At 45.6% G+C, this 23,521-nt stretch overlaps 1 protein-coding gene across 4 annotated transcripts in view; it reads right to left on the bottom strand.

Moving 5' to 3' along the window:
• The window catches only part of CUL2 (cullin 2), a 56,402-nt gene that overhangs the window by 13,357 nt on the left and 19,524 nt on the right, over window positions 1-23,521 (bottom strand). For 3 of the 4 annotated variants that reach the window (XM_060192479.1, XM_060192478.1, XM_060192481.1), the window contains 11 exons: window positions 22,953-23,047; window positions 21,275-21,380; window positions 14,322-14,404; window positions 11,226-11,322; window positions 11,028-11,138; window positions 9,065-9,227; window positions 4,937-5,061; window positions 3,024-3,131; window positions 2,402-2,461; window positions 258-386; window positions 52-138 (listed from right to left, as the gene is read on the bottom strand). In XM_060192479.1, the coding sequence (XP_060048462.1) occupies window positions 52-138; window positions 258-386; window positions 2,402-2,461; window positions 3,024-3,131; window positions 4,937-5,061; window positions 9,065-9,227; window positions 11,028-11,138; window positions 11,226-11,322; window positions 14,322-14,404; window positions 21,275-21,380; window positions 22,953-23,047 (1,164 nt within the window). The remainder of the gene's footprint in view (window positions 1-51; window positions 139-257; window positions 387-2,401; window positions 2,462-3,023; window positions 3,132-4,936; window positions 5,062-9,064; window positions 9,228-11,027; window positions 11,139-11,225; window positions 11,323-14,321; window positions 14,405-21,274; window positions 21,381-22,952; window positions 23,048-23,521) is intronic. The other variant, XM_060192480.1, reaches the window with a different exon arrangement.

Genomic DNA, 23,521 nt, shown 5'->3' with positions numbered 1-23,521 from the left:
GTGTTAGTGGGTTGATGTCTAGGGCAGTATCAGATCAAAGGTTTATCTTACCTTCAATTTGTTAATCATGGCTTCCTCAGAATCCATAGACATAGATAGCCCATGGATTAAACGTTTCGCCAGCATCCTTGCATAAAACTGCATTAAGAAAACATGGGTGAAACCAGTCTGTTTCTGATGATTGAAAGTTCAGGGAAAAAAATAAATAAATAAAAGTTGACTAAAACACAGACAGCATTTCTGCATTCACAGCTTACCTTCTGAAAAACATCCTTATCGTCAATATATTTGAAGACCGTAATGAAGCTTGTGAGCTTGTCCTCTACTTCGTTCTCAGTCATCCCCTTGGCTGACTTCTTCAGTAAGTTGTCACAGTACTTAGCAAGCTCAAAGGGAAATTGGGGGTAGAGCTTACAAAGGGTCCTTTGCATGTACCGTTCCTCAAAAGAGGCAAAGTGGTAACAACACACAAGAAGACAGTGTCTGCTGTCAAGCAAAAACCTACATCTTAAAAATCACTACTTAAAAGCACTTAAAGTAGATGTCAGGGGAAAGAAAAAAAAAACTTTAAAAAATAAAAACAGGCCAAAAAATCTAACCCACACTTAGCAACTGCTAGAGCACTGACACACAAGATATGTTTCAAAAGAACACCGGTGTGAGTTCTGAGAAGTTCTGTGATTTTTGAAAACATTTAAAAAATATATTTATTTATTCCCTTTTTTTTATTGCCCTTATTGTTTTTTATTGTTGTAGTTATTGATGTCATCGTTGTTGGATAGGACAGAGAGAAAAGGAGAGAGGAGAGGAAGGCAGAGAGGGGGAGAGAAAGACAGACACCTGCAGACCTGCTTTACCGCTTGTGAAGCGACTCCCCTGCAGGTGGGGAGCCGGAGGCTCGAACCGGGATCCTTACGCCGGTCCTTGCGCTTTTGAAAGCATTTTTTAAAAGTTTGTAACAGCTCTGTATGTTGGTTTCCTTTAAGGGCTGTCAGATTTATCACAGGGCGTTTACATTTGAGATAAATCTCTCTGATAAGCAACACACATTACGGCAAAGCAAACGTACTTTCCAACTCAAATTCTGGGGGCTGGGTGTTGCCGCACTTGGCTGAGCACACATGTCCCAGGGCACAAGGTCCCAGGTCGAACCTGGTCCCCACCTGCAGCGGGAAAGCTTCATGAGCGGTGAAGCAGGGCTGCAGGGGTCTCTGTCTCTTTTCCTCTCTATCTCCCCTGCCCTCTTGATTTCTGGCTGTCTCTGTACAATAAGATTAAAAAAAAAAATCCAAATTCTGTAAAATGAGATATTTTTTCCTTCCCCAACCCCCCAACAAAGAAAAAGCAACAGCACAAAATTCAATGAAGAAAAGTCTTTGGACTGAACTGCAGAACTGAGGTTGTCAAAGGAGATGTACGTGAGTGCTGGGGCGCCGAGATGCAAGGCCAGAGGGGTCGTGTACGTAGCAAACTATTTTGAAGAAGTGTAAATGTGTTACTTCTAAAACATTTACAGTCTGGGGGGTGTATTGTTATGTGGAAATGCTACATATGTACAAACTATTGTATTTTGCTGTCAACTATAAACCATTAATCCCCCAATAAAGAAATAAAAAATAATAAAACATTTACATTCTTGTAAACCAAGGTTACCTCAAAAACAAAATGAATAGGAAACAGCTACAGTGTAAGACTTACTGTAATTTTTACACAAGTGACAAACTATATAATCTTTGTCATTTTTAAATGTGTGTATCTAGCTTCTGAAAGAAACAAAAAGCTGGGAGTCGGGCGGTAGCGCAGCGGGTTAAGCGCAGGTGGCGCAAAGCACAAGGACCGGCATAAGGATCCCGGTTCGAACCCCGGCTCCCCGCCTGCAGGGGAGTCGCTTCACAGGCGGTGAAGCAGGTCTGCAGGTGTCTGTCTTTCTCTCCTCCTCTCTGTCTTCCCCTCCTCTCTCCATTTCTCTCTGTCCTATCTAACAACGACAACAACAATAATAACTACAACAATAGAACAACAAGGGCAACAAAAGGGAATAAATAAATAAAATAAATATTTAAAAAATATATATATATATATATTAAAAATAAAAAGAAACAAAAAGCTACAGGGACACATTAGCCTTAAACTGTCCATTATAACTATTTAAGACAAATAGTCCTCCTTTAATGACTGGGGTGTTTCTAAAACCATGTGGAGAAACGCATCTGTCACCAAGCGAGGTGTCACCCCTTCCTGGGGCTCCAGGTATGTGAACGGTACTGGCAGGGAGCCAACCGTGCTCAGACACTCCGTGCCACCTGTGTGTCACTTCGGGCAGTCCTGATGGAGTGTGTGGATGCGTGTTCGGCAGTGTGCCGTGCAGTGTCTGTGACGGGAGAAGACACACAGCTCTTACCAACTCCGGGGCTTTGCAAACAGACTTGGGTTCTCGATAATTTACAACGGATGTGAGGGCCTTAAAAAAAATAAAGATACAAAAAGGTCAATAATGAGGCAGCCATATGCGGGTCACAGTTCAGTGTACGTTCTCCGCGTGCTGAACTTGTGCACTAAACACACAAGCGCGGGCCGTTAGCGGCTGCATGCCGACAGTCTTCATACCTGACACAGGGCCAGTCCCTCAGCGATCCCTCCAGGAACGACTGAGTCGGTCGCTACATCCAGCCACTACCCAAAGACGGCCTTAAAGACTCACTGCTGAGCGTGAGCACAGGGAAGGAGAGACCCCATCTCCGGGTATTTATGCTTTAAGTTTCTGGTATTGCGTTTCTCTTAAGTATTGTTTACTTGATCTAAATTATTTATTTAGTTTAACCGAAATGCTGTCTTACCCAAAGTTTGCTTTCTATGCTACCAAATTCAGTGCATATGAAAATCAAATACTCTCACATTCACATGAATGAAGCTGAGTCTACATGTCTACACTACACAGAAGTTCTGATTCTGACCTGCCTAGGAAATATTCAAGAGGAAGATTCACAGAGGGGGTGAAAAATTCCACGAGAACCCCAGGTTACCTTATCTAACGCACTCATGAAGTGCTGGTCGCCGTTCAAAACTGTATTGATAAGCTGCACAAATTTACCATGTACTTCCAAAACTGACTCCACAAATAGTGTTGGCATCTGAAAATACAAAGTACAAATTACAAATTATATTTTAGGAAGTTCTGGGATAGAAGTCGGGTTTCCTACAGAGTCATCTGATGAACAAGGAAGACTTTGGGGCCAGGTGGTGGTGCACCTGGGTGAGCGCACGAGCTACAGCGCACAAGGACCCGGGTTTAAGACCCCGGCCCTCACCTGCAGGGGGAAAGCTTCGCGAGTGGTGAAGCAGGGCTGCAGGTGTCTCTCAGTCTCCCTCTCTATGTCCCCCTTCCCTCTTGATTTCTGGCTGTCTCAGATATATCCAAGAAATAAAGATAGTGAAAAATAAAAAAAGAATGAAGGTCTTCCCCAAGCAAATCAGTGCTACACACACACAAACACACACGGAAGTTTAGATAATTAGACAAATTGCTCCCCAGCACTGCATGGGCCAGGGTGCTGCTCTCGTCTCTTCCTTTCTCTCATCTATATGCAACTCTTGCCATATTCTATGAAACAAATGAATCCTTTTTTTAATCATTAGCTTTTAAAAAAGCACTAAAATAGGAGGCTGGGTGGTAGTGCTGTGGGTATAGTTAGTCAAATCAGTTCAGCCCACCGCCAAGTGCTCTTACACTTCCACCCACTGCTCCTTGACACCAAACGATGTGCCAGTGTCGTGCAATGTTTTCAAGCTATGAAATTAACAGCATAACATAATCCACTAAACCACAGACTCAGAAGCCTAGGTCAGATAAATCACTTTACAAAAGTAGACAGCCGATGGATATCACTAAGGCAGGACAAACGTCTGGGACAAACAGCAGGACAAACGTCCTGAACAAAGAAACTACTGCATATAGTTCCACAAGGACAGAGAAATGTCATTTCACACCATGACTCTCTTCTCACCAACAGTCGCTTGTAGTAACAAGGAAAGTAATCTAATCAGATTTGATGAGAGGAATATGCTTAGATATCAAACGTCTTTTTTGGGGAGTCGGGCGGTAGCACACGTGGCATGCAAGGACCGGCTCAAGGATCCCGGTTTGAGCCCCCGGCTCCCCACCTGCAGGGGAGTCGCTTCACAGGCGGTGAAGCAGGTCTGCTGGTGTCTATCTTTCTCTCCCCCTCTCTGTCTTGCCCTCCTCTCTCCAATTCTCTGTCCTATCTAACAATGACAACATCAATAACAACAACAAAAAACAACAAGGGCAACAAAAGGGAAAATAAATAAATTTAAAAAAAACACAACAAACACCTCATTTGGTGGGCCGGAAACTCTTGAGAAGATGGATCCTAAGGACAGACGGTCCCCTTGGAGTGTGCTGTGTGGCCAACACCGTGGTGCAGAGAACACCGTTTTGATCTCATTTGCTCTGTTAGCACAGTTGGGAACGTGCACAGAGCAGACTGTGAACTGCCCACCTGACCATGAACACTGTCACCACTCTACCTGGCCCAGCCCCGATGCCACTGCGCAGGACCACAATCGCCCCCCAGAAGCCTCTCGCCCTGACTCCTAATGATGTGATAATTCTACAAAGAATCCAACAAACGAGGCTGGAGACACTCCAACAAAGGGGTTTCACTTGCTGCTTTTCATCTTTTAGGACAAAAAAACAAAAGGAAAACTTCGTGGTGATTTTTTTTTTAATTTAATTTAATTTTAATGAGAGAGATACAGAAAGACCAGGCAATGCTCAGCTTTGGCTTATGGTGGTGCTGGGGATTGAACCTTGGGATGCTGGAGCCTCAGGCAGGAGAGTCTTTTGCAGAACCACTATGCTATCTTCCCAACCCTTGATGATTTGATTAAGAGAAAGGAGACTCCTGTAACTTACGTTTTCCTGAGTAAGGTTACTGGTTGCTCGAAGGCCCTCATCGTGGATATGATTCTGCAGCTCCTGAATCATATGAGGTAAGCCGGTGGACACAGCCCGAAGTAAGATGTACATATTTGCCATGTCTGAGAGGAAAAAGAAATCCCATCATTCAAATTCCAAAATCGCCCTTTTTTCTCTCACAAGCTTTCAGCTCCAAAATGCACAGTTAGAGAGAACGCAAAGCCTCCGGCACTCATCTCCCACTGCCAGTCCTCTCCCGAGAGAAAGCGTCTCTAGCTTTCCAAAGACACCTCATGCATATTCGGGAAAATACAATATTCTTCCCTCTGCCCCATCTTGTAAAAAATGACACAAAACAAGTTTCAAACTAAGTTTACAGCTGCACGGCACTGCATTTAGATGGCACAGGACCGTGAGGTCAAGCAGCTGAGAAGATCTGGCCATCTCCAATCTTTCGGTGGAAAAGGTTACCATCAAGAACCCTGTCTGCACTCGAGAAGAACTGTAGTGACAATGCCTAGAGGCGGGGCTGCAGTGTCCAAGCCTTGATCCGACCACCAGATCCCTGTTGGCAGAGTCCCCAAGAGCAGGGAGACCCTCACGGCCGTGCTGGCAGACGTCTAACCTCCCACCAGTGGCTTCTGAGGCCCCCTAATGCCAAGTGAAGACACACAGAGCCATGGCAGCATGCCCACGGGATCAACGGGCACTAGCACACCCAGAAACCCCCCTCCCGCTCTTCTGCAGAAGCCGTCGTCAGCATGACCACCAGGCCACAGGGAGCCTCGCCTGCTCTGAACTGTCTGTAAACAGTCACGCTCCTTTCACACGTCCTTCCTCTTGTTCAAAAGTTGCACAAGGCCACTGGTGCGGCCATATGGGACCAGCAGAGGAGGAGATATCTGGGACAGGAACGGCGAGGCCCTGAGGTACATGTGTGGCCGGGTCGGTTAAGTGAACACGTTACAGTGTGCAAGGACCCAGGTTCTAGGCCCTGGTCCCCACCCACAAGGGGCGAGCTTCTCGAGTGGTTAAACAGTGCTACAGGCGCTTCTCACTCCTTCCGCTCTCAATTTCCCCTCCCTTCTCTATTTCTGTCTCTCTCAATAAATAAATAAAATTAAACACCAAAGGGATGTGTTTGGCTTCAGTCATCTTAGCTTTTCAAACTGCTGCCTCTGTCAGCCCACAGCCTGCCCCCTACAGCCCAGTGTGTGTGCCGAGGCCCCTGGACTGACGAGCTCTACAACACTGGCTCATTGCCACTCTTCTCCATCTTAGGTCAAGATAAAATTCTGACCCCACCTGCAGTGGGGTTGAGTCACACATGGTGAAACAGGTCTTCAAGTGTCTCTCTTTTGCTCTCAATTTCTTTCTGTTGTATTGAATGAAAAAAAAATTTTTTTTTAATTAAAAAGGGGAAAAAAAACAGCCATAGGGAGTGGTGGATACGTAGTGCCGGCACCAAGCCCCAGCAATAACCCTGGAGGAGGGAGGGAGGGAGGGAGGGAGGGAGGAAGGAAGGAAGGAAGGAAGGAAGGAAGGAAGGAAAGAAGGGAGGGAGGAAGGGAGGCAGAAAAAGTACTGCTATCTTAGTGTGAGGCTGACTTGCACTCTCGTTTAAATACAACTTTGCATGTTTATGGGCCACTCAGGGTACAACCTTCAGCTCTGCAGTGTCTATTCAAACCTAACTGCTTCACAGTAGATGAACTTCTCCAGCTACTGAAATGATGCCTGTAATCATCTTTTGATGATCTTAATGGTCCTTTAATCCTACAAAGGCTTAAATTTAACACAATCCACTCAATCAACCCTAGCTTTGTGGTCAATGCTTTCTGTGCCTCAAAACACCTTTCCCAGGGGTTGGGAAACCAGTAGAGTGCGCAAGTTACCATGAATGAGGCCCAGGTTCGAGCCCCCAGTCTCCACCTGCAGCAGGGGAAGCTTTAAGAGTGGTGGAGCAGTGCTGTGGGTCTCTCTCTTCCATTCATCCCTCCCCTGCCTCTCTTTGTTTCTATCAAAAAAAGGGGGGGGGAGAATGGCCAGCAGGAGCAGTGGCTTCATCAACATGCAGGCACCGAGCAACATGCAGGCACCGAGCCCCCGTAACTGCCTCGTGTGTGCGTGTGTGTCTATCTACATAGCTCTATCCTCACTTGAATTACTCACCTGCATTCTAAAAGTGCCACTGTGCTGCCTACAAAGAATCCATCCTGACTACAGTGCCTGAGGCAGAGAGCAAATTTCCCTTGCTTCCTAGTGGGAATACAATGGAAGGAGCATGGAGGCCAGCCTGGGGCTCTCCTGGCTGAGAGCCTCGTCACCACGGTTACTGTGCACCAGGACCAGGGCTCAAACCCCCCCCTTCGCTGGTGGTCACCACAGTTACTCTGCACCAGGACCAGGGCTCAACCCCCCCCCCCTTCGCTGGTGGTGAAGCAGTGCTGCAGGTGTCTCTCTTTCTCTCAATCTCCTCCTTCCCTCTCAATTTCTGTCTTATTAAATGGAGGAAGGAAGGAAGGAGGGAAGGAGGGAAGGAGGAAGGGAAGGAGGGAAGGAGGGAGGGAGATGGGAGGGGAGGGGAGGAGAGGAGGGGAGGGGAGGGGAGGGGAGGGGAGGGGAGAGAAGAGGAGAGGAGAGTAGAGAAGGGGAGGAGAGGGGAAGGGCGGGGAGGGGAGGGGAGGGGAAAAAAGGATACTGGGAGCAGTGGTCTATTTACTTATTTTTGCACCGATGCAATAGGTCAGAGACTCATGTTGAGTGAAATAAGTCAGAAACAGAAGGATGAATATGGGATGATCTCACTCTCAGGCAGAAGTTGAAAAACAAGATCAGAAGAGAAAACACAAGTAGAAATTGAACTGGAGTTGGCGTATTGCACCAAAGTAAAAGACTCTGGGTGGGTGGATGGGGAGAATACAGGTCCATGAAGGATGACAGAGGACCTAGTGGGGGTTGTATTGTTAAATGGGAAACTGGGGAATGTTATACATGCACAAACTATTGTATTTACTGTTGAATGTAAAACATGAATTCCCCAATAAAGAAATAAATTAAAAGAAATAGGTCAGAGACTTGGGGTTTGATGATATCACACTCTCCTATGAAGTGTTCCTATATTGTCCTTCAAAACTGTCTTGACTGCTCTTAGTCTAAGAATAAAATTTTCAGCGTTTTAAAAACAGAAAATGTTGCTTTGGGGCCAGAGAGCTGTCTACCCCAATGGGTAGGGGCTGTGGTGCATCGGACACCTGACACCAATCTGGGCCCCAGCACCACAGGCACACACACTCACACACACACACACACTCACACACACACACTCACACACACACACTCACACACACACACACACACACCCCGGATGTGTGAGGGTCTGGCTCTACACACACACACACACCCGGATGTGTGAGGGTCTGGCTCTACACACACACACATACACACTCACACACACACACACTCACACACACACACACGAAAAGCCAACAGAGCAACGTCTAGCTTTCTGGAGTCAGGTGTCAGTACACCTGGTAGAGCACACACTTTACAGGGCACCAGGACCCAGGTTCAAGCCCCCAGTCCCCTCCTGTAGGGGAAAGCTTCACGATGGGTGAAGCAGAGCTGCAGGTGTGTGTCTCTCTCTCTTGCTACCTTCCCCTTCACTATCGATTTCTCTCTGTATCTCCCCAATAAATAAATACAAGAAAGAAGAAAACCACCTTTCTCTTAAGGCTGGCACATATCTTATTACGTCTATTCTCCGCTATCTGGAAACTCTTAACACCGTTTCTTTTCCATCTGAACTGCTCACTGCTACTTGGTTACTTTCTCTGACCTTCTTTGCTTCTTGTCCTGCTTATTAGAAACCCATGACACGTAAGGGACATTTATTCTTGTCGAGACCGTGCAAATGTCCCAGCTCTGCTTCGATCAGTTTTCAATCAGCATACTTGGAAAACATCCTTTTTCAAAAAACGGCTGTTAAAAACGGGCTGCATTCCACAGGTGTGCCAAGCGCCTGGGAGATGATTCCTAGAAGGAGCCGGAAGCCGAGGGCAGCAGGAGGAGAACAGACAAGACGCGTTTCTGCCTTGATCCCCGCTCACACCGAGGGCCACTTACCGTTTTTTTTCTCTTGTCGGATGATATTGTGGCATTCGGCGTGTAAGAACTGTAAGTGGTCTGCTACCATGCGTTGCTGACATTCATGAATCACTTTAGTATATGAACTTGGATGCAAGTATTTTCGACATCGAATCTCTTCATCTTTTAACCTACCTAGAACCTGTAAAAACATGTTCTTACAGTCAAGTTCTCTGAGGGAAGACTGCAGTTATCAGAAGCTCCGACCGCCTTGCTTTAAGGAGGATCACATGGCCAGTTTAAATACATTCTCTATAAATCACGTCGACGCTTGACCTAAGCGACTAGATGGTGTCTGCCTGTCTGCCTCTCACGCTAGTTCTGTGAGAAAGGTTCCTGCAGGAGCAGCGTGTGTCAGAGCGTGCCTTTACACTGAAGTGACACTCCGCTGTGATGACACTCTGTTCCTGTCCTTTCTTGTCCTTTCCTGACCTCACAGGTGTCAGACAACCGCGTGGTGCCCACAGCTTGCCAGTGCCCTCCTGGTGCAACGCAGGTGTGACCTGAGGCCTGCACCACTGAGCCTCTGTAGACACTTTTCAGGACTGGCCTAGAATCTTTGAGAGTCTAAGGTGGGGTGCCTGTGCGTAATGGAAGGAGGGAAATGTCCTCGACGGCTTCCTCAAGGTCCCAGAACTAATCACTAGCAAGGGCAGGAAGAGAATCAAGATGATTTAAGTGTCTAGACCTGGGCTTTGTGGAAAACGGGTGGCAGGACTGCTATTTCCAACCTACTCTGTGAAAGACTTATCTGCGTGCCGTCTCGGGTACAGGGGGAGGGCACCAACAAGAAGTCAGCCCACCCCATAACTAATGCCCGGTGTTACAGGTGAAGACCGTGTTTGAAAAGTTTAATTTATGATGACTCTTTTTACCGAGAAGATATAAAAGTGATTGAAAACACGGCGTTCAGTGTGTTGGCTTAATGGTTAAAACGCCATGGAGGTCTTCCTGAGTCTTCCAAGATCTCAGCTTGGTTCAAAAGAAATGCCCATTCAAATATGTAAAATTCTTTCTTTTTTTTTTCCATTAAAAAAAAAAAAGGTGAAAAATAAAAACTCAACACCTGACTTGCACAACTGTCCAGTTACTTCGACACGTCCAGAAGGCACAATGCATCTTGCGATTTTCTAAGCATGTGAATATGTGTTAACTTTAAGGACAAGAAAGGCAAGAACCAAAACTTATCAAAAAAGTACCCACAGTGGAAAATATAAAAGAACTCTTCCCTCATAAAAACCGTCAACTGGGGCCAGGCAGTGGTGCACACGGTGAAGTACACAGGGTGCGAAGCCCAAGGACCGTTGTAAGGATCCCAGTTCAAACTCCTGGCTTTCCACCTGCAGGTCTGCAGGTCTGCAGGTGTCTGTCTTTCTCTCCCCTTCTCTGTCTTCCCCTCCTCTCTAGATTTCTGTCTTGGGGTCTGGGTGGTGGCACACCTGGTTGAGCGCACACATTACAATGTGCAAGGACCTGGGTTCGAGCCCCCAGTCTCTAGATGCAGGGGGAAAGCTTTGCAAGTGGTGAAGCAGGGCTGCAGGTGTCTTTCTGTCTCTCTCTCTATCACCCCCTTCCCTCTTGATTTCTGGCTGTCTCTATCCAATACATAAAGATTAAAAAGTTTAAAAAAAAATATTTCTGTCATGTCCAATAGCAACAACAGTAACACCACCACCAATAACAATGGGGGGGTGGCCTCCAGGAGCAGTGGATTTGTAGTGCAGGCACTGAGCCCCAGCGATAACCCTAGAGGTAAAAAATTTAAAAATTAAAAAAAAAACCAAACTGATCACAACATTAATAGTAGACTAACTAGAGCTCCAAGTAAGACCAGAGAACTTTTATTCACCAAAAAGTATACCAACTAGGAAAATCAATTTTAAGTGGAGCCATTCCTGAAATGGAACAGCGGCATGTAACATAACATGTTTTTCTGTCTTACCTTTTCCATATATTGAGAGCAGTTTGATTCTTGTAATAAATTTGAAGCTTCTTGTTTATAATACTCTCCTGTTTCGGTCAGAAAGGGAGACTCAAAGATTTCCTGATAAAACTAGACAAATCAAGTAAAACCGTATGTTTAAAAATCGGAGTAAGTCATTTAAGAAATCAAAGTCGTGATAGTCTGTGTTTGCTTTACCTTTAAGGGGAATTTTTTCTTATACTGTTCAACATGAACAAAGGAGTTAATAACCCCGTGGATTACTTTCTGGTTTGGATCTTCTCCACCACGATCACTGCAACGAGACGAGAAAGGAAACAAAGAAATCTCAGAACACAGCTACTGCTGCAAAATAAGCAAGGTGGCTTGCGGCTGCTTGTCCTGTGGCCTCAGAAAGCGTCTGTCTTGCTTTATAAGCCATTGGGAAGATCAAGGAAATCTTTTATCTCCTGACTGAAACATCTGTGACGGTTAACGTCCACCTTAAACACCACCTCGACAGATGAAAGTCTGGACTGCACCCGTGACGCCATGTTCGAATTAATGGACGACATGTAGAGAAGTATCCACATGGCGTCACGGGTGCAGTCCAGACTTTCATCTGTCGTCCATGTGCAGCGGGGAAGCAGTTACAGAAGCCAGACCTTCCACCTTCTGCTCCCCATAATGACCCTGGGTCCATACTCCCAGAGGGGTAAAGAATAGGAAAGCTGTCAGGGGAGGGGAGGGGATAGGGAATTCTGGTGGTGGGAACTGTGTGGAGTTGAACCCCTCTTATCCTATGGTTCTTGTCAGTGTTTCCATTTTATAAATAAATCTAAAAAAAAAAGAATGAAAAAGAATGTCTAATATTTAAGAGAGACACTGAGCAGTTACCTTTATAAATTACTGCCCCTCCCTGCCTCTGCATCCCTCTAGTCCTCTTATCATTCTTGCTTTTATTTTTCAAATAATTTCTTTTAAAATTTTTATTATCTTTTATCTATTGGATAAAGACAGCCAGAAACTGAGAGGGTAGGGGTAGACAGAGGGAGAGAGACAGAGAGACACCTGCAGCACTGCTTCAACACTCACAAAGCTTTTCCCCTGCAGGTAGGGACCGGGGGCGCAAACTTGGGTCCTTGTGCATTGCACCATGTGTGCTCAAGCAGATGCGCCACCACCCAGAACCCCCATCCTTCCTTTAATTATTACCTGCATATTCTGGGGAAAGGTTTTTGCACATAAATTAACATGACAACAATCAACCTGCCAATTCATAGGATCTTGGAAACAAACGCCCGGTTTAACATTACCAGTAATAATGCAGAGTTCAGGTAAGATCACACTGTACCCTCAGTCTCTCTGCTCACCTGTCACTAGGTTCCCTTCAGCTCACATTCCATCTGGAGAAATACCGACCTAACCTCTTATTTCCTTGCAACCCATCACCTCTGTTCCTCTCAACCTGACCCAGGCCCAGTGAGCCTCAGAGCAATGGCAGGTCACATCACATTCCTTTCCCAGCAGCCCAATCCCAGCAGTCTGGCCGCGTGCTCCTGGCCCCAAGGGTTCAGACAAGCGGTGACCGCTGTGGTGCTTGCTGGGATCACCGCTGGTGAGCTCAGAGCTAGCCGTCTCCCTCTAGCGAACAGGAGGGAACTCGGACGGAGGGCCAGATTCATAAAGAGGTCTAAGTGATGATCTGCAACAAGGGGCAACCGACCTCTAGGTGAGGGTTGCAGGCATCCACTGTGTTTACGTTTCTTGTTGATGCTATTTTGCTGCAGTCAGGGTCTCACACCTGGGGGATTTCACCACTCAGGGCAACTTTTTCATTCAACAGACCCAGGTACACACACACACACACACACACAAAAAAAAAAAAACCTTCATATTTGGGTTTTTAAAAAAACAAAAAATCTTCAGGGCGGCAGGTGGCTCACTTGAGCCCTGAGCCACCACCCACACCTTCAGGAAAGAAGTTTCCCAAGTGGCAGAGCAGCACTGTGCTCTCTCTCTCCCTCGCTCTCTCTCTCTTTCTGCCCCTGCCCAGACTCCCCCACCACTGTCTAGACCAGGGATGAGGAACCTTTGTCTGCCAGGGGTCATTTGGAAATTTATAACAGAATCTGTAGGCCATACAGAATTATCAACTTAAAAACTAACATTTATGGACTGGAGAGACATCATAATCATTATGCAAAATGGCCTTCAGGCCTGAGGTTCTGAGGGTCAATCCCCAGCACAACCATAAGCCAGAGCTGAGCAGGGTTCTGGTGTTAAAAAAAAAAAAAAAGTTGTCCTGAAGCAGTGAAGCCTTAGTGGTGGTCCACTACCAACCCCCACCCCACACCCACCCCCGCCCAAAAAAAAAAAAAAAAAAAAAAGCACTTAATATTACTATGAAAAAGTCTAGATTGATTGTGATGCCCAGTCACAATATTATTTATGGAATGTCCAGTCCCGCTGACAGCTGCCTTGGCAGGGCCAGGCTACATGAGCCCACGGGCCTGCCAGACGCGCCCATCTCCGGTCTGGAGGAAAGGAGCAATGTGCTGGTACAGGCGCTGTACCCCACTAATACCCTGCTGAGAGAAAAAGGGGGGGAAAAAAGGGAAGAGATTCACTGGAGCTACTATATACTTCCATATTATCAGCTCCAGTGATCTGAAGCGTATCATACACGCAGCCGTGCGATCTGACTTGTGCTTTGACTCCTCACAACTACAGTCTAGTACGGGTTGTTTTTTAATATTTATTTATTCCCTTTGCTGTTTTATTGTTGTAGTTATTATTGTTGTTGATGATGTCATCAATGTTGGATAGGCCAGAGAGAAATGGAGAGAGGAGGGGAAGACAGAGAGGGGAAGAGAAAGACAGACACCTGCAGACCTGTGAAGCGACTCCCCTGCAGGTGGGGAGCCGGGGCTCGAACCGGGATCCTTAAGCCGGTCCTTGCGCTTTGTGCCACGTGCGCTTAACCCACTGCGCTACCGCCAGACTCCCATAAGGATTTTTTTTCCCTTTAAAGATGAGGGAGAGTGGGAGAGAGAATCAGAGCACCTGGCAAATTCAGACTCAGAACCTCAGGCCTAAGAGTCCCGCGCTGATCAGCTGTGCCGCTTCCCAGGATGCTCGAGGGGGGAGCTTCGAGGTCAGCCACTGCCCCAAGCTGTCATTCTGCTCTGGACTCTGCAGGAGACGCCTGTGTGTCCCAGACTGTCCCCCAGCAGTCGGGCAGAGTCGCCCCGACACAGTGTGAGGCTACAGGGTGGCGGTGCTTCAAGAGGACGAGCAAACAGTCACACTCACTTTTTGATCTCGCGGAGCAGCATGCGGATGAGGATGTTCTGAAGAGGCTCGACCATCAGCTTCCTCCACAGATCCAACGCCAGCTGCCGGGAGAAAGGAGCACCGTCAGGCCCAGGCTCACTCTGCACACGCGGGTTCCCGCCCTACTTCGGGGGGAGAACTATCCGAAGCGGTGCTTATGGGAGCCAGGCGGTGGCGCATCAGGTTAAGCACACGTGGCGCCAAGTGCCAGGACCGGCTCAAGGATCCAGGTTCGAGCCCCTGGCTCTCTCCATTTCTCTCTGTCCTATCCAACAACAACAGCAACAATAATAACAACTACAACAATAAAACAAGGGCAACAAAAGGGAATAAATAAATAAATAAAATTTAAAAAAGCAGTGCTTATCACGCACTACTTCAAAATGCAAATGAGAAATGAAAACTGAGTTTGGAATGACAGTGACGGGGCTGGGAGGTGGCTCAGGGTTTCACAGCGCATGCCTGGCCTCACACGCAACCAGGGTTCAGCACCAAGGACAGCGCCCAAGGGGCACTCCAAGGATGGAGCGGGGACTCCAGTGTCTCTGTTTCTCTTCTACCTTTGTCCTCTCTACCCCCTCTCTGGCTCTATCCCTCCTTTTCTAAAAAAAAAAACAAACAAAATCAGGTCAAAAGTTGCACCACGGAGTCAGTTAAACGGCATTATGCTAATATGAAGCATAGAGTCTTTCTTTAGCACTGCACTAAGAGACATCTAAATGACAGTGACCACCAGTATTACTCAGTGTGCATGGTTTTTTTAAAATTTTTTTTCATTTTTATTTATTTTTCCTTTTGTTGCCCTTGTTTTTTGTTTTTTTTTAAATTATTGTTGTAGTTATTAATGTCGTCGTTGTTAGGACAGAGAGAAATGAAGAGAGATGGGAAAGACAGACACCTGCAGACCTGCTTCACCGCCTGTGAAGTGACTCCCCTACAAGTGGGCAGCCGGGTGCTTGAACCGGGATCCTTATGCCGGTCCCTGCGCTTTGCGTCACATGTGCTTAACCTGCTGCACTAATGCCCGACTCCCATGTGTGTTACTTTAACCAGAGCACTGATCAGCTCTGGCTGGTGGTGGTTCAAGGGGGTTGAACCTTGGACTTTGGAGCCTCAGGCATGACTGTCTCTATGCATAACCATTATGCTATCTCCCCCTCTCCCCACCATATCAGATTTATACAAAGTACAGGATTCAAGTTTCACCACAACTAAACATCTGACAGAAATAGGTTTTTGTGAAACTTTAATTTATACACCAACAAATACCCTGTGACAGGGAGGGACTATGCCAAGACTTGCGGAAACAAAAGAACTATGTTTAATTTGAAAAATGTGACTGAGCTGTTGGCTGGTGCTTCATTATAAAACCACTCATAACATAAAAGGGTGAGCTGTCTGAAGAGTAATAAAGAAAAATAAAAAATAAAATAAAACACCTCGGTGTTCACCCAACTCAGTTTAAAAACTACAACTTCACCATCTACATTGCTGAGTTCTGTCCTATCTGGCTTGGGGGTTGGAGGTTGATGCACCTGGTTGAGCGCACATGTTACAGTGTACAAGGACCCAGGTTCAAGCCCCTAGTCCGCACCTGCAGGGGGAAAATTTCACGAGTGGTAAAGCAGGACTACAGGTGTCTCTGTCTCTCTCCCTCTCTATCTCCCCCTTACTCTCTAGATTTCTGGCTGTCTCTCTCCAATAAATAAAGATGATGAAAAAAAAAAAGTTGCTGAGTGTTCAACATTTTCACCAAGGCTGGACGTCTTTTTGGCTGACTGTGCACAGATCACACATATACGAACGGCAAGTTCGGGAGTCGGGCGGTAGCGCAGCGGGTTAAGCGCATGTGGCACAAAGCACAAGGACCTGCATAAGGATCTGGGTTCGAGCCCCCAGCTCCCCACCTGCAGGGGAGTGGCTCCATAGCAGGTGTCTGTCTTTCTCTCCCCCTCTCTGTCTTCCCCTCCTCTCTCCAGTTCTCTCTGTCTTGTCCAACAATGACATCAATAACGACTACAAAGGAGTTCCAGTGGCCCATCGGTTAGCGCGCGGTACTTATACAGCAACAACTACAACAACAGTGAGAAAGAACAAGGGCAACAAAAAGGGAAAATAAACAAATAAATATAAAAATAAATAAATAAAAAGAACGGCACATTGGCAGGAAATTAAAAATGTAAGGGCCCTTTAGCCCCGAAATTCACTTGCAGGTCTTCACATGCATGAAGATTTCTACTAACGCGGACGCACGCGCGCACACACACACACATCTGTGACAGTGCGGATAGGAACTTGTCTAATCTGCTCATTACTGGACTCCAGCATACAGGACAGTGCCTGTTACCTTGCAGGATTCAAAAACAAAAATGAAGACGAAAGTTAATAAATGAACAATGAAGTTTATTGAAATATTTGTTTGCAACAAAAGAAAACCTGAATTCTAAGGGGAACCGATTAATACTAAATTATTCTATATCTTTAGGATGGAATTTTAAGCTCTCACAATAAACTTATGGAAACCCTTAGACGTGTTGCCAAAAAGGAGTAAGAAACACATGCTGTAGATCATTTCCCCGAGTCTTTTGCTTATCAAATATACAATGTTCTGTCTGATCCTTATAAGTTACATCCACCCTTAGGTTTCTATGAACTAGTCTTCACTACAAATTTATCCCGCGACTACCTTTGTTACAAGATCATACTGTTCTATGTGGTTTTTTGTTTTGTTTTTGTTTTTTACTGCTGATGTCAGAAATATAGTTTGCAGGGGGAAGCTTCACAAGCAGTGAAGCAAGTCTAAGGTGTCTATCTTATCTCCTCCTCTCAATTCCTCTCTGTGCTAGCCAATAAAAAATAAAAAACAGAAGGAAAAAATGGCGGCCAGGAGAGATGGATGCATATTACCAAGCTCTAGTGACAACTGTGGTAGCTACTTAAAAAGAAAGACATACAGGTAGCTTTCCCAAAAGTCACTGGAATCACAATGACAGCCAACAATGCCTTCACACACTGAACTTTGCTCCTTTATTTCCACAGTGCCCGAGATCTTTCTAGATCCTAGACTGCCTTGTCAGCAGGTCTCAGACACTTCTAAATGTATGGAAGTTCACCAAGCAATTTTTCTTTTCTAATTTAAAATGTCGACTTGGCTGTTTCTTTTGATAGGATCGGATCCATCTCAATCTGTCACTAGTTCTCCACTTCTCTGCATCTATTTCCGCACGCCCACAGGGAGCGGCAGTCTCCTTAGTGCCGTCCAATAATGCACGCCCGATAACAATGCCGGATAAATGTGATCCACCACATCAACAAAAGCAAGACCAAAAACCACATGGTCATATCAATAGATGCAGAGAAAGCCTTTGACAAAATACAACATCCCTTTATGATCAAAACACTACAAAAAATAGGAATAGATGGAAAATTCCTGAAGATAGTGGAGTCTATATATAGCAAACCTACAGCCAACATCATACTCAATGGTGAAAAACTGGAAGCATTTCCCCTCAGATCAGGTACTAGACAGGGCTGCCCACTATCACCATTACTATTCAACATAGTGTTGGAAGTTCTTGCCATAGCAATCAGGCAGGAGCAAGGAATTAAAGGCATACAGATTGGAAGAGAAGAAGTCAAACTCTCCTTATTTGCAGATGACATGATAGTATACATGGAAAAACCTAAGGAATCCAGCAAGAAGCTTTTGGAAATCATCAGGCAATACAGTAATGTGTCAGGCTATAAAATTAACATTCAAAAGTCAGTGGCATTCCTCTATGCAAACACTAAGTTAGAAGAAATTGAAATCCAGAAATCAGTTACTTTTTCTATAGCAACAAAAACAATAAAATATCTAGGAATAAACCTAACCAAAGAAGTGAAAGACTTGTATACTGAAAATTATGAGTCACTACTCAAAGAAATTGAAAAAGACACAAAGAAGTGGAAAGATATTCCATGTTCATGGGTTGGAAGAATTAACATCATCAAAATGAATATATTACCCAGAGCCATCTACAAATTTAATGCTATCCCCATCAAGATCCCAAGCACACTTTTTAGGAGAATAGAACAAATGCTACAAATGTTTATCTGGAACCAGAAAAGACCTAGAATTGCCAAAACAATCTTGAGAAAAAAGAACAGAATCGGAGGCATCACACTGCCAGATCTCAAACTGTATTATAGGGCCATTGTCATCAAAACTGCTTGGTACTGGAACATGAACAGACACACTGACCAGTGGAATAGAATTGAGAGCCCAGAAATGAGGCCCCACACGTATGGACATCTAATCTTTGACAAAGGGGCCCAGACTATTATATGGGGGAAGCAGAGTCTCTTCAACAAATGGTGTTGGAAACAATGGGTTGAAACATGCAGAAGAATGAAACTAAACCACTGTATTTCACCAAATACAAAAGTAAATTCCAAGTGGATCAAGGACTTGGATGTTAGACCAGAAACTATCAGATACTTAGAGGAAAATATTGGGAGAACTTTTTTCCGCATAAATTTTAAAGACATTTTCAACGAATCCAATTACAAGGAAGATTAAGGCAAGTATAAACCTATGGGACTACATCAAATTAAAAAGCAAAAGAAACCATTACCCAAATCAAGAGACCCCTCACAGAATGGGAGAAGATCTTTACATGCCATACATCAGATAAGAGTTTAATAACCAACATATATAAAGAGCTTGCCAGACTCAACAATAAGACTACAAATAACCCCATCCAAAAATGGGGGGAGGACTTGGACAGAATATTCACCACAGAAGAGATCCAAAAGGCCGAGAAACACCTGAAAAAATGCTCCAAGTCTCTGATTGTCAGAGAAATGCAAATCAAGACAACAATGAGATATCACTTCACTCCTGTGAGAATGTCACACATCAGAAAAGGTAACAGCAGCAAATGCTGGAGAGGCTGTGGGGTCAAAGGAACCCTCCTGCACTGCTGGTGGGAATGTCAATTGGTCCAACCTCTGTGGAGAACAGTCTGGAGAACTCTCAGAAGGCTAGAAATGGACCTACCCTATGACCCTGCAATTCCCCTCCTGGGGATATATCCTAAGGAACCCAACACATCCATCCAAAAAGATCTGTGTACACATATGTTCTTGGCAGCACAATTTGTAATAGCCAAAACCTGGAAGCAACCCAGGTGTCCAACAACAGATGAGTGGCTGAGCAAGTTGTGGTCTATATACACAATGGAATACTACTCAGCTATAAAAAATGGTGACTTCACCGTTTTCAGCCGATCTTGGATGGACCTTGAAAAAATCATGTTGAGTGAAATAAGTCAGAAACAGAAGGATGAATACGGGATGATCTCACTCTCAGGCCGAAGTTGAAAAACAAGATTAGAAAAGAAAACACAAGTCGAACCTGAAATGGAATTGGAGTATTACACCAAAGTAAAAGACTCTGGAGTGGGTGGGTGGGTGGGGAGAATACAGGTCCATGAAAAATGATGAATGAAATAGTGGGGGTTGTATTGTTAAATGGGTATCTGGGGAATGTTATGCATGTAAAAAAAAAAGAAGTAGAAATGCAAAGCAGAAATTGACTGAGTTTGGAGTATGGCACCAAAGTAAGAAAGCAGAAGTACACTAGAGTTTGCAGTGAGTACCCTCCCTAATAATTCCTCTCCACTTTTCCAAGCTTTGGGTCCATGATTGCTCAACAATTTGTTTGGCTTTGTATGTTAACTCTCTTTTCAGTCACCAGGTTCCAGGTGTCATCAGGATGCCGGCCAGACTTCCCTGGATTGAAGACCCCACCAATATGTCCTGGAGCTCAGCTTCCCCAGAGACCCACCCTACTAGGGAAAGAGAGAGGCAGACTGGGAGTATGGACCGACCAGTCAACGCCCATGTTCAGCGGGGAAGCAATTACAGAAGCCAGACCTTCTACCTTCTGCAACCCACAATGACCCTGGGTCCATGCTCCCAGAGGGATAGAGAAAGGGAAAGATATCAGGGGAGGGGGTGGGATATGGGGATTGGGTGGTGGGAATTGTGTGGAGTTGTACCCCTCCTACCCTATGGTTTTGTTAATTAATCCTTTCTTAAATAAAAAAAAAATAAAAATAAAAATAAAAGAACTGGCAGCCATTGGAAAAAAAAAAAAATGCCGGATAAGCGCACAGTGTGGAAAGAAATGCTAGCACGGTCTACTCCCTCTCCACGCTTACATCTGCACTGGACCGCACGGGACCAAAGGCTCTGCTCTTCACACCTCAGTGCTGGACCGAACTGAATGACTTTCACCTCTTTGGACCTCATACCCTTTGTATATTTCAAACTATAAGCAACTTAACATTTTCAAAGTTCTTCTCCTGATCTTTTATACATAGTAGAGCAGTTACGTGTTTAATAAAACAGTACTTGTGTCTCTGCTGTTCTCATCCACTGAAGATTTTTAGGAAAATAAAATAGTGTTTTGCTTATTTAAAATTTAGGATGTTTTAAATCTAAACTTCTTTTTTTTCTTTTCTTGCCTCTAGAGTTATTGCTGGGGCTCAGTACCTGCACTATAAATCCACTGCTCCTGGCAGTCATTTTTTCCACTTTGTTGTTGTTGCTGTCATTGTCACTATTATTATTATTGTTGGATAGGACAGAGAAATGGAGAGAGGAGGGGAGACAGAGAGAGGGAGAGAAAGAGAGACACCTGCAGACCTGCTTCACCACCTGTGAAGCGACACCCCTGCAGGTGGGGAGCTGGGGGCTCGAACCGGGAGCCTTATGTCAACCTTAGGTTTTGCGCCACGTGCACTTAACCCACTGCGCTACCGTCTGGCCTCCAAATCTAAACAATTTTAATCAAGTCAATTAAAAAAAAAAAAAAGCAATCATCAAATCACCTCAATATATAAAAACATTCTGATGTTCACCAGACCCCAAAATAATTTCCTTACCTCGCCTATTTCCATGAGTGGTTCATTCATATCTACACCACCGTAGCCATACTGAAGGTCAGCTTCTGTCAACTTATTCTTTTTAATAAACTGGGTGTTGAGGTACCTGGAAAACAAATGTAGTATCACTGCGACTGTTGAAACCAGCAGGAAAACCAATGGATCCTCAGTTTGTAGCAGCATCTCAGAGACGGGGTGGGCACCCGCTGCAGCCCACACATCCACCCCAGACCTGAGTCCTCCCCCGCTTCACACCTGCAGGGCAGGAGTTTCCCAAGTGACGAAGCAGGTCAGCGATTGTGTCTCTTTCTCTCTCCATCTCTCTCCTACCCTTCGCTCTCAATTTCTGTCTTAGAGTCACACATCAACTACAGAACAGTGCCACAATAAGATCAAAATAAAATGAGCAATATATTATTATTATTATTATCATTATTTTGCTTCCAGGGTTACTGCTGGGGCTCAGTGCCTGCACTAGCAATCCACTGATCCTGGAGGGTTTTTCCTTTTCTTTTCTTTGTATTAGACAGAACAAAGAGAAATTGAGGGAGGGGGAGGTAGAGAGGAAGAGAGACAGAGAGACACCTGCAGACCTGCTTCACCATTTGTGAAGCGACCCCCCTCATCCCCATCGGGGAGCCAGGGGCTTGAAGCTGATCTTTGCACAGGTCCTTGCACTTCACACTATGTGTGCTTGACCGGTGCGCCCAGCCCCAGAAATACACAATTCTAAGGCCTGGGGAAATAGGTCAGTTGGTAGAGTGTCAGCCCTGCATGCACAGGGGTTGATGCTCAAGCCCAAGTACCGCGTGCAGCAGAGTGGTGCCACTTTCTCCCTCCTGTGAAACTCTTATCACATGTGAGAGGATTAGAAAGATTAAAATATAATAAGCTTGAACAAGAGTAAAGCCTCAGAAACAATGAACTTCGCAGACTTTTACAATGTGACCAACTCCTGGAGTGAGGCAAGTACCCAGGGTCACCCCTCCTGACACACACACACACACACACACACACACACACACACACACACACACACACACACACACACACACACACACACACACGTCTGTGTGCTCAGTGCTGCCACCAGCATGAGTCAGCAGCACTGCAGTCGGTGTGCAAGGCCAGAACCACGAGGGTAGCTCTGAGCAGCTCTAGTCCCACCTTGCGTCCTCCCGACAGTTAGAGGAACAGGAAGCTAGGGGAAAAACACACCCGAAACTCACGACCACCAGGAGAAATCTTTTTTTTTTTAAATCTTTCTTTAATGTTTATTACCATACAGGCTGTAGCCAACACCGAGAATAAGTGAGACCGCTCAGGAGCAATGTGCAGTGTAAGAAAAGCAGCAGTGGAGAACAGAACCGCCCCCGAGCGACTGAGAAGAGCCTGTCTAGCAGAGGTCGCAGCAGCGTGAAGTTAAAGGGGACACGCAGAACAAGGCCCGCATGGCGGTGTGCCAGGACGTGCAGTCGCGGTTCTGCAGAAGTGGTCCCGGGTTCAACCCAGAGCTGAGTGGGCAGCATGCTGGCAAGACAGACAGACAGACAGACAGACAGACAGACAGACAGATAACCCGCACGGCAGGAAATGCTCTGCTCCCGAGCCTTTCAGTGGCTGACTGACAGGTGAGGCATGCGCGGCGTCCCCTGCCCGCCCAGTCCCGGGGCCTCACCTGTACAAGCAGTCCATGTAGTCCGCCCCCTTGCTGTACTCCTCCCAGTATCTGTGGTACATGACGAGCACTTGCTCCTCAGACTCCAGGACTCTCTACAGAAGGAGAAAAGCACCTTTACTCGGAAAGCACCAACGGTTTTCCGTCGTGAGCTATAAAAATTATCAGAAGTGACTTCATGATGCAAGTGCTGGCATGTATACACAGATCACAGTATTTATTTTTTAGAAAATAAAATAGAAGTGGAGAAATGACATGACAGGGAAGGGTACTGTCCACACAAGAGGTGACACTGTTTTCTTGAGGTCACAGTGGAGGGCTCGATGCTGTCTGACGGTGAGGAGATTATACTAAGGTCGACTGAAACAGAACATAATTCTACTGCTGCTTATCTAAATGTTCCTTCCAATCCATCAACTCTGACCAGCCTGCCAGAGGTCAGAAGGGTAAGGTTAAACATGGCCTGCTCGAAACCCTCCTGTTTTTCTGTCTAGCAGTTCCATCATCTTCAGCTACTAAACGGATTCTCCTAAGGACCCAGCAACAGCATGCCTGAGGCGTAATCAGGT

This window comes from Erinaceus europaeus, chromosome 6 (genome assembly GCF_950295315.1).
Source record: "Erinaceus europaeus chromosome 6, mEriEur2.1, whole genome shotgun sequence".
NCBI classification, from domain to species: domain Eukaryota; kingdom Metazoa; phylum Chordata; class Mammalia; order Eulipotyphla; family Erinaceidae; genus Erinaceus; species Erinaceus europaeus.
Note: the sequence above shows the minus strand (reverse complement) of the source record. Positions and strands in the feature narration are given on the sequence as shown.